Source organism: Protopterus annectens, chromosome 4.part0 (assembly GCF_019279795.1).
Source record: "Protopterus annectens isolate FY-2018-M chromosome 4.part0, PAN1.0, whole genome shotgun sequence".
In the NCBI taxonomy this organism is placed as follows: domain Eukaryota; kingdom Metazoa; phylum Chordata; order Ceratodontiformes; family Protopteridae; genus Protopterus; species Protopterus annectens.
This window is the reverse complement of record NC_056733.1, coordinates 293,358,262-293,372,242: the sequence shown is the minus strand read 5'-3', so window position 1 is coordinate 293,372,242 and position 13,981 is coordinate 293,358,262. Positions and strand designations below refer to the sequence as shown.

At 39.0% G+C, this 13,981-nt stretch overlaps 1 protein-coding gene and 1 long non-coding RNA gene across 4 annotated transcripts in view; one reads left to right on the top strand and one right to left on the bottom strand.

Moving 5' to 3' along the window:
- Positions 1 to 13,981, top strand: part of LOC122799310 (period circadian protein homolog 1-like) — a 439,191-nt gene that overhangs the window by 337,084 nt on the left and 88,126 nt on the right. For all 3 annotated transcript variants that reach the window (XM_044068277.1, XM_044068278.1, XM_044068276.1), the window contains one exon: positions 3,204 to 3,387. In XM_044068277.1, coding sequence (XP_043924212.1) covers positions 3,204 to 3,387 — 184 coding nt within the window. The remainder of the gene's footprint in view (positions 1 to 3,203; positions 3,388 to 13,981) is intronic.
- Positions 1 to 13,981, bottom strand: part of LOC122799313 — a 52,625-nt gene that overhangs the window by 788 nt on the left and 37,856 nt on the right. The gene's annotated exons all lie outside the window — the stretch shown is intronic.

The window sequence follows — 13,981 nt, the reverse complement described above, 5'->3', positions numbered from 1 at the left end:
AGATACAGAAGAAATACTTCTGTGCAGTTCTTCTTCATCACAGAGACTGTTTGTAAGGAATTTAGTTAAGAAATAAGGCATGACAGGCCATGTGCATTTGCATAATAACGTCACCCCTAGGATAAAATGAATCAGAAGGAGAAACTGAAGATAGATTCATTTAACAATGACATTATTACAAAGATGTCAGTGCTAGAGGACACTCGCTGCTGTTATGTAGCAATGATGCAATCTTAACAAGAGATCCTTTCACTATAGTAATAATGCTATTCTATGCACCTGACCTGGACACAGCAATGTTAATATATGATCCTTTCACAGGTATCCTGTATTTCAACTGCCATTGTATCACTGCCTACACTTTTGTATTTGGTTATTTGATTTGGGTTTTTATACCAAATAAATGCACTGCATTTAATCAGGATTCAGTAGTGGATTCCCTGTGATTATCTATGATGACATCTGGGTCAGAAACTCAGTCATCACAAATCATTGAACTGCAGTATCACAAGGCAGTAAAGTTATAGACTATAACATCCAACCTCCAAGTGGAAAATGCAAAATGTAGAATTTAAGGTATGATACAGGAATAATTAGAAGGCAAAGTTTGCAGACTGTATTTGGGTGTCAAGCATAATATTACAGCAGACTGAAGGAGTACAGTAACAATATTCAAAAGACAGACATTACTAGCTGTGGACAGGTGATCTGCAGACAATACTTATGTAAGCTATAGCAAAGTCATGCCAAAAGGACAGTGACTGCATTGTGCAAGAAAGAACTGTAGAAATGCAACAACTGCAATATAATGGTTATATTAACAATAGACATGTCATAGCTAGTAAACTAAAAGGTGACATTTATGATACAGAAGCCTAAACAATGTAATTAAGATGGATTAAATAAAAATGTCACCTGAGTAGAGTATTGGGGACTCAACTTTCAGATGAAAAGAAGTGTTCTGTCAATAAACTTGCAAAGTATTGGTTTTTAGTGATGTTTTGGTTGATAGCCTCATTTCTACTGATAAATCTGGACTGAGATTTCCAGTAGTCAAAGCTAACCAAGGGCTAATGAAAAGGCCTAGAATGAACTATGGCTTGCACTAAAAATGCTCTACTCCAGTGATGTGTAGTTTGCAATTCAGAGGCATGTTAGCTATGAGGAAAGACCTCATTATCAGATAATTTTAGTGTCTCTGAATTGCAGTTAACTACCGCAAAGTGCAGATGAGTGCTGATTTGCACTTTTAGGTAGTTTACTGCTGTGGCTGTGTCGTACATCCCTGGTGTCTAGTGGTTCCCACCATACCCAATCCTCGTACTTGTTTACGTGCCATGAGTACATCCTGGTGTCTAGTGGTCACACCATTCCCAATCCTCGTACTTGTTTACGTGCCATGAGTACATCCTGGTGTCTAGTGGTTCCCCCCATACCCAATCCTCATACTTGTTTACGTGCCATGAGTACATCCTGGTGTCTATTGGTTCCCCCATACCCAATCCTCGTACTTGTTTACATGCCATGAGTACATCCTGGTGTCTAGTGGTCACACCATTCCCAATCCTCGTACTTGTTTACGTGCCATGAGTACATCCTGGTGTCTAGTGGTTCCCCCCATACCCAATCCTCATACTTGTTTACGTGCCATGAGTACATCCTGGTGTCTAGTGGTTCCCCATACCCAATCCTCGTACTTGTTTACATGCCATGAGTACATCCTGGTGTCTAGTGGTCCCACCATTCCCAATCCTCATACTTGTTTACATGCCATGAGTACATCCCGGTGTCTAGTGGTTCCCACCATACCCAATCCTCGTACTTGTTTACGTGCCATGAGTACATCCTGGTGTCTAGTGGTTCCCCATACCCAATCCTCGTACTTGTTTACATGCCATGAGTACATCCTGGTGTCTAGTGGTCCCACCATTCCCAATCCTCATACTTGTTTACATGCCATGAGTACATCCCGGTGTCTAGTGGTTCCCACCATACCCAATCCTCGTACTTGTTTACGTGCCATGAGTATGTCCTGGTGTCTAGTGGTCCCACCATTCCCAATCCCTTGACTAATTTGGGTACTGTTATGGGACAAGTGTAGAATCTTTGATGGATAATGATCCCCCCCCCTCAATCCAGACCCAAAGTTGTAGATTATACTCATTAGTCTAGGGGCATACTGAGGTATGACAGCCTCCCCAAGTCCCACTCATACACATACACACAGTCCTGTACCCAGCTAGTCACACTCTGATTCCCATCCATTCATCCACTGACACACACATATACCCCACAAATACACACGTCTAACCCTGTTCCCCATTGCTAACTCCCAGGCAGACACACGCTCACATGCTTCCCCTCGCATACACTCACTCACACACCTCCTGACCCGACCTTACCACTAAACTCTCCAGTACTTTCCTCTTCCACGATGGATGACTATCACCTTTTATTCATCTTCAGTACTGCAACATGGTAGGGTTGGCCATGCTGATCTCCACTTCTGAGTGATTTCATGAATCACTTTGCATGTAAATGCCTTTCTGGATGCAGTTCTATGAGAAAGAGCACATGGCTAATTAGCATATACCTGTCTCCTGGATGGCCTCATTAGCATACAGCAAAGGCTTAAAGGCAGTGTGATGCAGTGCTCCATGTCTTCTTTCTGCAGCATGATGTTAGCACTATTTCCAATTAAAGAAAGGTTACCACAGCATGTACACAAAGCTCTACACATCACGGTTCCTTTATGAATTTCGTTCTTGGACTTTATTTTAATCTTGAACTTTTCATACCACTTGCACATGACTATTTTAATCTTACAAAAAAAAATCATACTTTGCAAATAACATGCATATTAAATTGCTTATTAAAACACTTTCAGTGATATGAATATGAAATATACCATACAGAATTGCTGTAACTTACATGATGTGCTATTTAGCAGTGACAGAAGGATGTATTTGCCATGGAAAGCAAAGAGAAGAACTGATAACAATGTCATGAAGATTTAGGGCAGGCCTTTTTAAGAGACTTATTTTAGCTATACATCAAAACCATCAGCCATAACTTGTTTGTGTACAGATTTTGCTTATATCGTAAAACACATTCTATCGTTGAGATTTTATTAACATGTAACAAACAACTTGTAAGCATTTACCTTTTAAGATCTGTGTTTTGCTGTTTTCCTTTTTTATAAGGTGGAAGAACCTGACTCTCCTTCTAACAACGATCTGTCGTCTGCCTCCAGTGATCTGCTTGATCTTCTCCTTAAGGAGGATTCTCATTTTGGCACAGGATCAGGAGCATCAGGCACAGGTTCTGCTGCCTCAGGCTCTTTGGGCTCTGCTTTTAATGGCTGCAGTACCAGTGCAAGTGGAACCAGTAAGTATAATTCACTGGCCATTATACTTTAAGCATGAATGTTGTGGTTTTACCTTTCTCAGTGATTATTGTTTTATTAGGCATGACCTGCTACTGTTAGGCTGACCCAGTGCTAAGCAATATTGAAAGGCTTGCATGTAGCCTATTAGTGACATGATAGTCCACACAGTCATAAATGCACACAAAGAAGTAACTGGCTCAGCTTTAGCCTACAAATAGTCACACTCACTGGAAGACTAGTAAAAATGCTAATAATTTTGTTCTTACATATATTTGTTAGGATGAGTGATGAATAATTTTATAATGACTTTTGTGACCATTGCATCACTAAAAAAGCAGGATTTGCTTTGATGATTTCTGTGGTTACAAGAGTTTTCTTTCATGGTCTACGTTCCACTTTGTCACCTTGCAGAATATTTCATGTTTTTTGTCTATAGTAATTTGGAGAAATAATGGATTTTTAAGTATTTTCTGAGACAAATATAAACTAAATGGAAAATAAAGAAACTTTGTGGCCAAATTCAACTTGTTTAAGTCTTTGGACAATGAACCAAAGATCTACAGAGACAGGATGGGATAAAGGCTATGAAGAAAGGCATGTGATAAAGCTAACTTGGATTACTGGCCTCAAACAAATGCCCTACACTGACCGCCTCAAAAAATTCCAGCTTTACTCCATAGCATATTGCCTACTCCAAGGTGATCTCTGCCTAACATATAAAGCTATGTCAAACCCAGAGCTGTTGGACATGCTACACCTAAAGAAATCCCAATCCCTCCGAGCTACACACTCTAGGGACCTAAACCTTGTCACCACAATAAACAGGACATGCTGGAGGGATAGATTCCTGTCCCAGAGACTTCCCATACTCTGGGACAGGCTACTCATCTATGTCAAATAAAGTTCTTCATTAGCACTCTTCAAGAAAAATCTTGATGAGTGGATAGAAAATAGGAAATACACCCCAGGGATCAGTTCTGTGTCTCTGCTCGACAGTGGCACAGGAAAATAACTTTCTAGGGTGGCGTAAGCCAGGGAACCTTGTTGGGTAGGCTTACGTAGGCCCTTGGGCCGGTAGTCTAGTACCTACCTATGAACCTATGAACCTATGAACAAGAAAATGTTCATTACAGGTCATCTTTATGCTTTTTGCAGGTGTGATCATGTTTGTGGCATAAATCATTTTCTTGGTGACACTGCTTATGTCCAGAAAAATAAAACAAAACAAGACAAGGCCTTTATATAGGCAGTATCACATTCAGTTTGGTGATTGTAGTGCTTTCATGAGTGTGGACTTAGCCTTATCTATCAGCTCCTTCCCTCATTCCCCTCTGTTATACAAACAGACTTTGTGTTATCCTGCTCCTGTTTATTTATTTATTCATTTTACATTTGTTGACTGGGTTTGTCCGACTGAGCTGAGTAGCCCTTTTTCGGCGGAGGCCCGGGGAGAAAAGCTCCACATATAATACAATTATCATTTAACACAAGCAATTAACAGCAGAAATTCTAATTTTTTACAAAACATTTAAATCGATGCAATAAGATGTCTTATGAAAAAAATAATTTTGGCATTAGAGGTAAAAATACACAATAAAATCATATTGTCAGTTGCAGCTAAGCATGCATCCTTCTGTTGAATATTTAACTAAGGTGTTTACCGTTTAGGTTTAAAAAGACAGGTGAAAGACTAGATAAAGAAGGCTACAGAGACCATGGGTAAAGAATAAGTAGAGGGCAGGAGGAAGATTGTCACTAGGATTGAAAGGATGTTAATGGACAATTTCCTACAATTTCATTATGTTTAAATTCAAGTCCTGCACCTTCTGCTGACAGGACTTGTTGTTACTCTCATTGGTTTATAGGTAAGTACTAGACTACTTGCCTTTGTGAGACCTTTTAAGCCTAGCCAATTTCCCTTTTAAAGGTGGGAATCAAACCCTGTACTTCCAACTTCTTGAATCCATTTTGCAGGTTTTATGCCATTGCTGCTTCTTCTGAAGGTGCTGTTGAGATAATCATAATTGTTTTTGTCATGGTCGGTGTCAGTTATAGCTAGCATTCTGTGCAGTTAATTCAGTGTGAAGCCACTATCACCCTACGGGTTTGCATCACTGTGACGTTGTGATATTGTACTGCTTTCAATTACACCCATACAGTGATGCATAAGAAGAGCCTGTGAGGCAATATCTGCATACAGACTGAAGATTAGTTTTTTAAAAGTCATTATTGCTAGACTGTGTATGTAGGCATTTTTACTATATTTGATATGCTCCATCCAGGGTGTTTGTAATATCTTTATCTGCAGAGCTGTCTCTAGGATGCTGTGTCCATTACAACCGATGTCCATGTTTAATGACTCATCTGAGACTGCATTTTTAGTTGCAGAATGTGTTATTATTTTTTCAGAGTTCTGAAACCTCAGTACTCCTATTAAAATGCACAAGCACCAATCAGAATATGGTTCTTTTTTTTATTACAAACTGTGATGACAGGAATAAATTAATGGTAGCCTTTATGGCTGTCAGTTCTATGCTGGGCTACGCTGAAGACAAGAAGACAGCAGAGAAGGTGAAGAAGACCACAAAGCCCTTTTGTGTCTAGTTTCCTGTATATTTAATGCATTACAAGGACTTTATCAACTTTCTCGGGCCTGGTCTGTAGTGTTCCAGCCTTTCGTGAGACCAGAGGCTTCAACATGGCAGCTACCTGAGCTTGGGTTCCAGTCAAGGACTGGAGTGCTTGATTTTGATTGGCCAGTTGCTGGGGGGGTTGTTTGCATTTTGATTGGCCAGATTCTGCGTGGGTGGAGCCTTACTGACTTTAATTACTCGGAAACTTCTTTAGTTCATCAAAGTGCTGTGCTGAACCAGTATTTATCCTATCAGGTATCAAAAAAAAAAAAAGAGAGAGTCTAGTCTACAACAGCTAAGGCATCCTCTTTGTCCTTGTTGTATATGATATAAATTTCACTGCCTTCTTTGTCACTTACTAGTCATGCTACTCTGACTGATTTTGCTACTTCCTTATTTCATAGAGTGAAATCTTTCCCCTTTTTAGCTTATTAACTTACACTGCAATTATCATGGACACACTATTGAAACTAGCATTTTTTTCTGCTGGCTATTGTGTTATTGGGTTTAAATAAGAGTATACCTCACTGGTATTACATGTTGTTTACTTTTGCTTTGCTGACTAGTGGTATTAACTTTAAATAATTTTAAACTATTTCAACTTGTTGTTTTGGAATTGTTGCTCACCAGTGACAATATCTAAGATAATACATTAGTGTGGTGTGTTATTGCTACTAGATGTAAAAAAACGGATTAGTATCTTACTTACTTACTGCATTTTGTGATCTATAGTGTTGCATGTTCATTACTGATTACTATGATGTTACTGCACTAATGAATACAGGGTCACCTTTATGATATGCTTTTATGACTTGGTTAACTGCTAAACTGATGATCATCAACTTCCTTTTTTCCCATTTTCTACATGGAGTTGGGGTGTTGTGTCAACTGACACCATCCCCCTTGATTCAGTACCACAGTCTTACCATCTTTGATACACATGCCTGACTGTCGCAGGTTTATTTCTCACACAATCCAACCATTTCTTTGCTGGACACCCTTGTTTCCTCTTACATTCTTCCTTGTCTTTCCCAGATCTTCTTCACCATATCTACTGCCTTCCTGTATGTGTGTCTGAACCACCTCAAATTGTTCTCTTTTACCTTCTCTGCACTAGGAGCTACTTGGGTTTCTGCTCTGATGTCATAATTTCTTCATCTGTTTCATAATGTGCATCCTACCACCTGTCTCAGGTACATCATTTCCATCACCTCTACCTTCCAAAACTGCTCAGCCTTCACTGCCCAGGTTTCTCTACCATACAGTAGTACTGGTCATGCCACTGTTTTGTACACCATACTTTACAGTTTCTTTGGTATTCTTCTGTCACACACTATCCCATAAATGCTGTACCAGATGGCTGCATTCCTTCTGATTTGAGCTTTAACCACTTCATTCAGGCTTTCTTTCTTCTTAACCATCCCTCCCAAATACTTGACGTTGTTAACCTATTTCATTATTTTCTCTTCTATCTCAGTTTTCTTCTTCTGATTTCCCCTATTTGCTGCCATGACAATTGTCTTGTCTGTACTCAATTTCATCTCATGTGCCTTCAGTTTTACATTCCATTCCCCTATCATTTGTTTAAGTTCTTGTTCAAATCCTGCTTATCTGCACACAGCAACTTTGCTGATCTGTCATTTCTGACCTGTTTGCTAATGTAGTCCATTACCAGTATGAACACCATTAGGCTCAGAAGTGAACCCTGTTGCATCCCCACACCCCTCTGGGATCCCTTTGTGAGTCCAAACACTGTTTGTATTTGTGTCATTGTATCTTTGTATATAGCCAGAACTAAATCTACAAATGTTTCTGGCAATTTGCACCACTGCACTACTAATATTTCATCACAACAGATGCCTTAAACTTTGCTTGGGTGCTATATAAAAAGAGGTGAGAGTGCAAGGTCTGTGCAATAAGCAGGACAGCCAAAAACAAATAAACGTCAACTGCCTAGTCATCGTTTCTCCCTGCACTCTCCACCCATTGCACCAGACCTATTTAATGAGATTTCCTACCTTTACTCCTAATACCAACTGATTAGCTCCATTTTAACTCAAACCAAAAGAAAATTAAGTGGAAAAATACTCTCAGAAAAACAAGTATCAGTAATTCCCCAATATACTAAAACCCTTCTAGGAGGAGGAGGCATTCACCCTAATCCTGGCCCCCATCTATCACAATGAACATCAAGACAATTCTCTTCCTCATACTACTCCAACCCTATAAAGGTCAACCCCCACACCCAGTAAACGTTTTGCTGCCATAAATATTAGAAGCATAAGAAATAAAATTGCTAAACTTCATGCCTGGATTACCCAAAAGAAGCCTGATATTCTCGCCGTAGCTGACACTTGGCTTAAATCCTGCATAAATGACACCAAAATTATGGTTCCTATCAGAAAATTGAACACTGAAATTAGTGAACGCTCTTATATCGAACTTTAAATTGCGAAACCTGAAAATATCAAAGGCAGGGGAAAAAAATCGATGGGCCGTTCTCTTAACTTTACTGTTTTCTCCACTGTGGTGCGATCTCGGAGTTGGTATATTTAAGTTGGGGGGGTGTGTGGGGCCCACTTTATTTTGCACGTACATTGTTTTGTTTTGTTTTTTGGATCAGCAAATTTTTTCCCTGAGAAAAAATTTGCTGATCTGTTCCTTCGACAGTTTAAGGTTTCGTGTCTTTAAGTCTGATAAAAGAGCGTTCGCTATTTTTAGCGTTCGATCTTCTGATACAGATGGCGAAAATACACCTCCCAGTTATAATATCATGTGTAACGAACATGTACAGAGAAAGGGTAGTGGTGTTGCTTTAATATTTCCCAACAACTGTCATATTTCCCCTTACTACAAACCAATACCAAAATTCAATTAAGCAGAGCGTCTTATTACTTTCGTGAAATTAAACAATTATAAACAAATATGTATTAGTCTTCTTTACATCCCCCTCTGGTAGCAATACAGCTATAGTAGAAGATATACTACAGTGGATATACATAACTATTCCAGAAGAAATAATCCTTCTAAGTGACGTGAATGTCAGTTAGCTGGACATAAACTCTAACTTCCCTACATCTAGTATAAACTTATTTGATTTCACACAACTAATGAATAGCCCCACACATTATAGTAAGACATCAAATTTCCAATTAGACTGGATCCTATTATCAGACTCTAGCAAATACACCCTCCTCAGGTACAATGTCTGACTGTCTTTAGTGATCATGTCCCAAACTATTCAATCAGACATCTCACATATCTGCTTAAACAGCTTGTTTATAAAACAACATGCTACCTTTAGAAATTTAACACAAAAAAGATCTTTACTAATATACCATCTATTAACTGGAACTTCCTAAAAATCCCCCCTTAGAAGATGCTGGAAATGAATTCAGTACAACTTTCCTGAATATCCTAAACAGTTTTTCATCTCTTAGAAAGAGGAGGCTAAAAACAAATAATGCAGTTTGGCTATCCAAAAAGAGTAGAATGCTAATGCAGGATGGAGAAAAAGCATGGAAAGAATGGCAAAAATAATTAAAAAACACCTCAATACCTTAAAAACTTCAGAATGTTTCACAATCACACTAAAAAGCAAATTAGTGAAGACAAAAAAAAACTATAGTATAATAACTTTCATATCAATAGTAAACAGAACCCTAAAACAATTCTGGACAGCCATTAAAGAAATCTTGCATTCCAGTCATAAATTTAACCCTAACCTTCTCCCGGTAACTCATCATTCAAAAATGCAATGCAGTTCAACTCATATTTCATAAACAGTATAGCATCTCTAACCAAGGACTCCCCAACAACTAATCCTAACCCTACCCAACAGCCACATATTATCACATGCACTTTCACCTTCAAACCTGTGCCCACATCCTATATAAAACTACTGTTAAACAAACTCAATCCATGCTCTTACTTTAGCTGATAACCTTCCAAGTGAGTACCTTAAAACAGCAGCCAGTAGTATTGCCTACCCTGTCTCAATCCTTATTAATAAGCCAGTCCAGGAATCTCACATTCACTGTCCCTGGAAAAAGTCACACATTATACCTCTGCACAAAGGAGGAAATTCAACAGACATTACTAACTTTAGACCTATACCAGTCTTATTCCCCTCTCCAAAATATTTGAAAATGTATTCAAAAACAATTACTAAACTATCTCCTGCGCAGAACTCCTATACCCCATAAAACATGGCTTCGGTACTTCCCATAGTGCTAACACTGTACTTCTAATCTATAATAGCTACTGTCAATAAAGCTAGAGATAATGGCAATTGAGTTTTATTACTACACTTGTCTAAAGCCTTAGACATATTTTGTCACTCAAACTTCTACTTCAGATGTGTTCATTAGGTATCTCTCTGCCCACCCTTTTATGGTTCAGAAGCTGCCTATCCAATAGGTATCAGTCAGTAAAATGGCACTCCACCCTATATCCATACCTCTCAGTCATCACCAGTGTACCGCAAGGCTCTTTTCTTGGTCACCCCCTCTATAACATTTTCACCAACACTTTCCAAACATCCATACAACATGACTCCACACTCATATGGACATCTGACAATAAGAGACACCTCCAAACATTACTTAGGCAGCTTTGTAACTCACACAAAAAAACTACTACTTTTTTCCCCAAATCCCTGTCGCATGAAAGATCAAAATTTTAAACTGCTCTCTCTTGATAGTACGATTGAAGTCACATCTCATAGCAAATTATTAAGGATAATCATGGATGATAATCTTAAATTTGACTTGCATATACAAAATTGCATAAGAAAAATTAATCAAAAACTAGGGATGCTTTATAAAGCTACAAATGTTCTCACTGACACTTGCCACTACTTATCTCCTACCCAGATTATTTTATGGTGCTCTCATCCTCATAAACTTTCAGGCATCACAAAAATCAAACCTTGAACAATGCTATAACAAAGTTGCAAAATTTGCAGCAAATACCCCTTCAGAACCCATCACTATATAGCACTAAAAAGGCTAAACTGGTTAGAACTACCCCATCATCGAACATATACACAACTTCTTACCACCTATACAATTACCAAGAATCTATCTGCTTGTCCAGCACTAAATAACATTCTACACAACTATGTTAGATGGCCATTACAATCCAGTGACCAAAATTTCCTGTCTATCCACTTACCTATCAGACTTGCTGAGCATAGTCTATACTCTGCATAAGGCAGGTTTGTTACACCTTGTATAGTGCTATAAAGACCTCTTTGAACCTAGATGCAATGCCCTTATTTATAAGTTGCACTACATAAAAAGATTTTCTCACCACTGTGGCCACATGGTGGTCAAAGATAAGGCTACGGGTACTGCCTATGTGCGTATCCAGATCCATGACCACTGAGTCCAACTCTTGGGAGCGTATTATCAAAATGGTAATTAGCTGTGAGGGTGGACTTCCCAAAGGGTACAATTATGCATTTCTTAGCACTGAGTTTAAGACCATAGCTTTGGCACCATTTGTTAGTCAGAGACAGACTTTCTTGAAGAATGCTAATGTCTACAGGGGAGTTGATGATAACACCCAATGAGCAATCATCTGCAAACTTAGTCAGACATAAACCTTTAGCATTTGCTTCCATTTCAGATAAATAGATTCCAAAAAAGTGCCCACCCAGTACAGAGCCCTGGGGAACTCTGCTAGTGACAGGCCTCTTGTTGGTAGGCCTCACCTGTTTTGATCTCATGGATCCTATCAGTGAGCTAGTTCACTATCCACAGGGTGATAAAAGGGTTTATACCTAAATTAGTGAGCTGTTCTATAATGCCTGAATGGAGTACGTTATCAAAAGCCTTGGCCAGGTCAGGGTAAACTGTGTGCACAGTCTTGCCTTCATCCACTGCTTTGGTGACCCTCTCAAAAAAATCCACCAGATTTAATAGGCATAACCTTCCTTTAACAAAGCTGAACCATGATAGGTCCAGCATTTGAAGGTTACCTATGTCCTCATTTATCATGTCTGTAAGTTTTCTTTGTATTGCAATTCCTGTTTGTGTTTACTAACTTACCTTTAATTTCTCTATTAACTGGCTAAAATTTCTCCAACCATGAAATTATTGTCATATAACTTGTATCTGTTCTTAACCAATGTCTTCATACATTATTATATCTAATTTGATGTAATTATTTAAACTGTGTTTGTTTCTTGTATTAATTTTAAAGAGTGTAACGTTATTGTTCTTAAAATGTTTTGTAATACTTTGGAGATTTTCTACCCGGCCTCTGAAAATGGGCTCCTACTCAGGCGGACTTTCCCCGTAATCATATTTCAATAAATAAATAAATGATGGCAGTAATTAATACTTTAAAGGCCTTAAATCATCTCTGGTCTTCAGGACCTCTACAAGTAACCACACAACTCCAGTGATGTGGTACATAAACAGTGTAGGCGTACCAGATCTTGTCCCATTTGCAAACTTTCCATGGTAGCCTGGGAGATAGCAGCCGAGTTAGTTTGACTCTACTGGCTTCATATATTCTGTTAGAGCAAAGCATTATATCAGACAGGCTAAGCAGTACCAAAATAGTCCTTATGAATGGAAACTACACTTGGGGGTCTTTCAGGAATTAATCCAACTATGGGAACACCTCAAACAGATATGTTTGCCTTCTTTCAAAATAGACAGGTGCAAAACTTCTAATCTGGGATTTCTTGTAACAGAGCTGGAAGACAGATGCTTTCTCAGTCCCATGGACAAGAATGTTCCTATATGTTTTCCACCCTTTCCACAGGTATCCAGGGATTTTAAGATTGGTGCAGTGGTGCAGCAGTTAATGTTGCCTCACAGCAAGAGGTTCTCCGGTTCAGTTCTTGGCTGGGGTGCCTTCTGGGAAGAGTCTGCATGTCCTCCCTGCATTTGACTGGGTTTCCTCTGGGTGCTCTGATTTCCTCTCACATTCCAAAGACATGTGTCTGGAGCCTTTCTCCCCAGGCCTCTGCTAAAAATAGCTCTGTCCTAGTCAAACTTTCCCAGTCAACAAATGTTAAAAAATAAAATAAAATAATACATTTAAAGAGATTCTAAAGGACACCCCAAATATAATGGGGGTGGCTCCCTTTTGGCTCAGGCAACAGTGATTCTCCATTTTTATGAAAATGGTCAAGGGCAATTACACAGGCTCCCCACAGACTGCACTTATTCACACAAGACAAGGGTGGTTTGATACACCCCAGCCTGAAAACACTTCAGTTGACTTCCTGAATGATGAGTTGTAATACTCTTTAGGTACCTTTTCCCTAAGATGTGTGCAGGTGAAAAATATTTATTACTTGATGCCATACTGAGATCAAAGACCATTTTAAGGTCCAGTTGCTTAGATTATGGAATATTGGTGTGAGTTATTATCCTCCGGTCTTTCTTACTCTTCTATCAAAATTCATCTTTTGACTGTTTCTGCTACTCTGACCTTAGATTCCACCTCGTTCTTCCTGTCCTCAAGTCAAGCAGTTTTTGAAAGGAGGGATATATATTTATCCACCTCAAAAACAGGTGGCTCTTCCTTGGGATCATAACATTCTGGCTGCAAAACTAGAACTTCTGCCATTTGCACTGGCTCATTAGGCTAAATTGAAGATCTTATCTTGGAAGAACATGTTACTCATTTCTCTGAATTCTACAAGAATCGATGGGCTGTTCTCTTTAAAGAGATTCTAAAGGACACCCCAAATATAATGGGGGTGGCTCCCTTTTGGCTCAGGCAAAGTTCTTATGATGAGTCAGCCCTACCTCATTTCCCATGAGGACAGGGTTTCCTTGAGAATAAATCCCACTTTTATGCCTAGGTTTCAGAGTTTACACTGAGGCAATCTATTAATTTCCCTGTATTCTTTCGAGAACCTAAAAGCAATGGAGAAAGAATCTTACACTCTCTGGATGTCCACAGACAGCTCAGATACTATTTGGACAGAAATAAA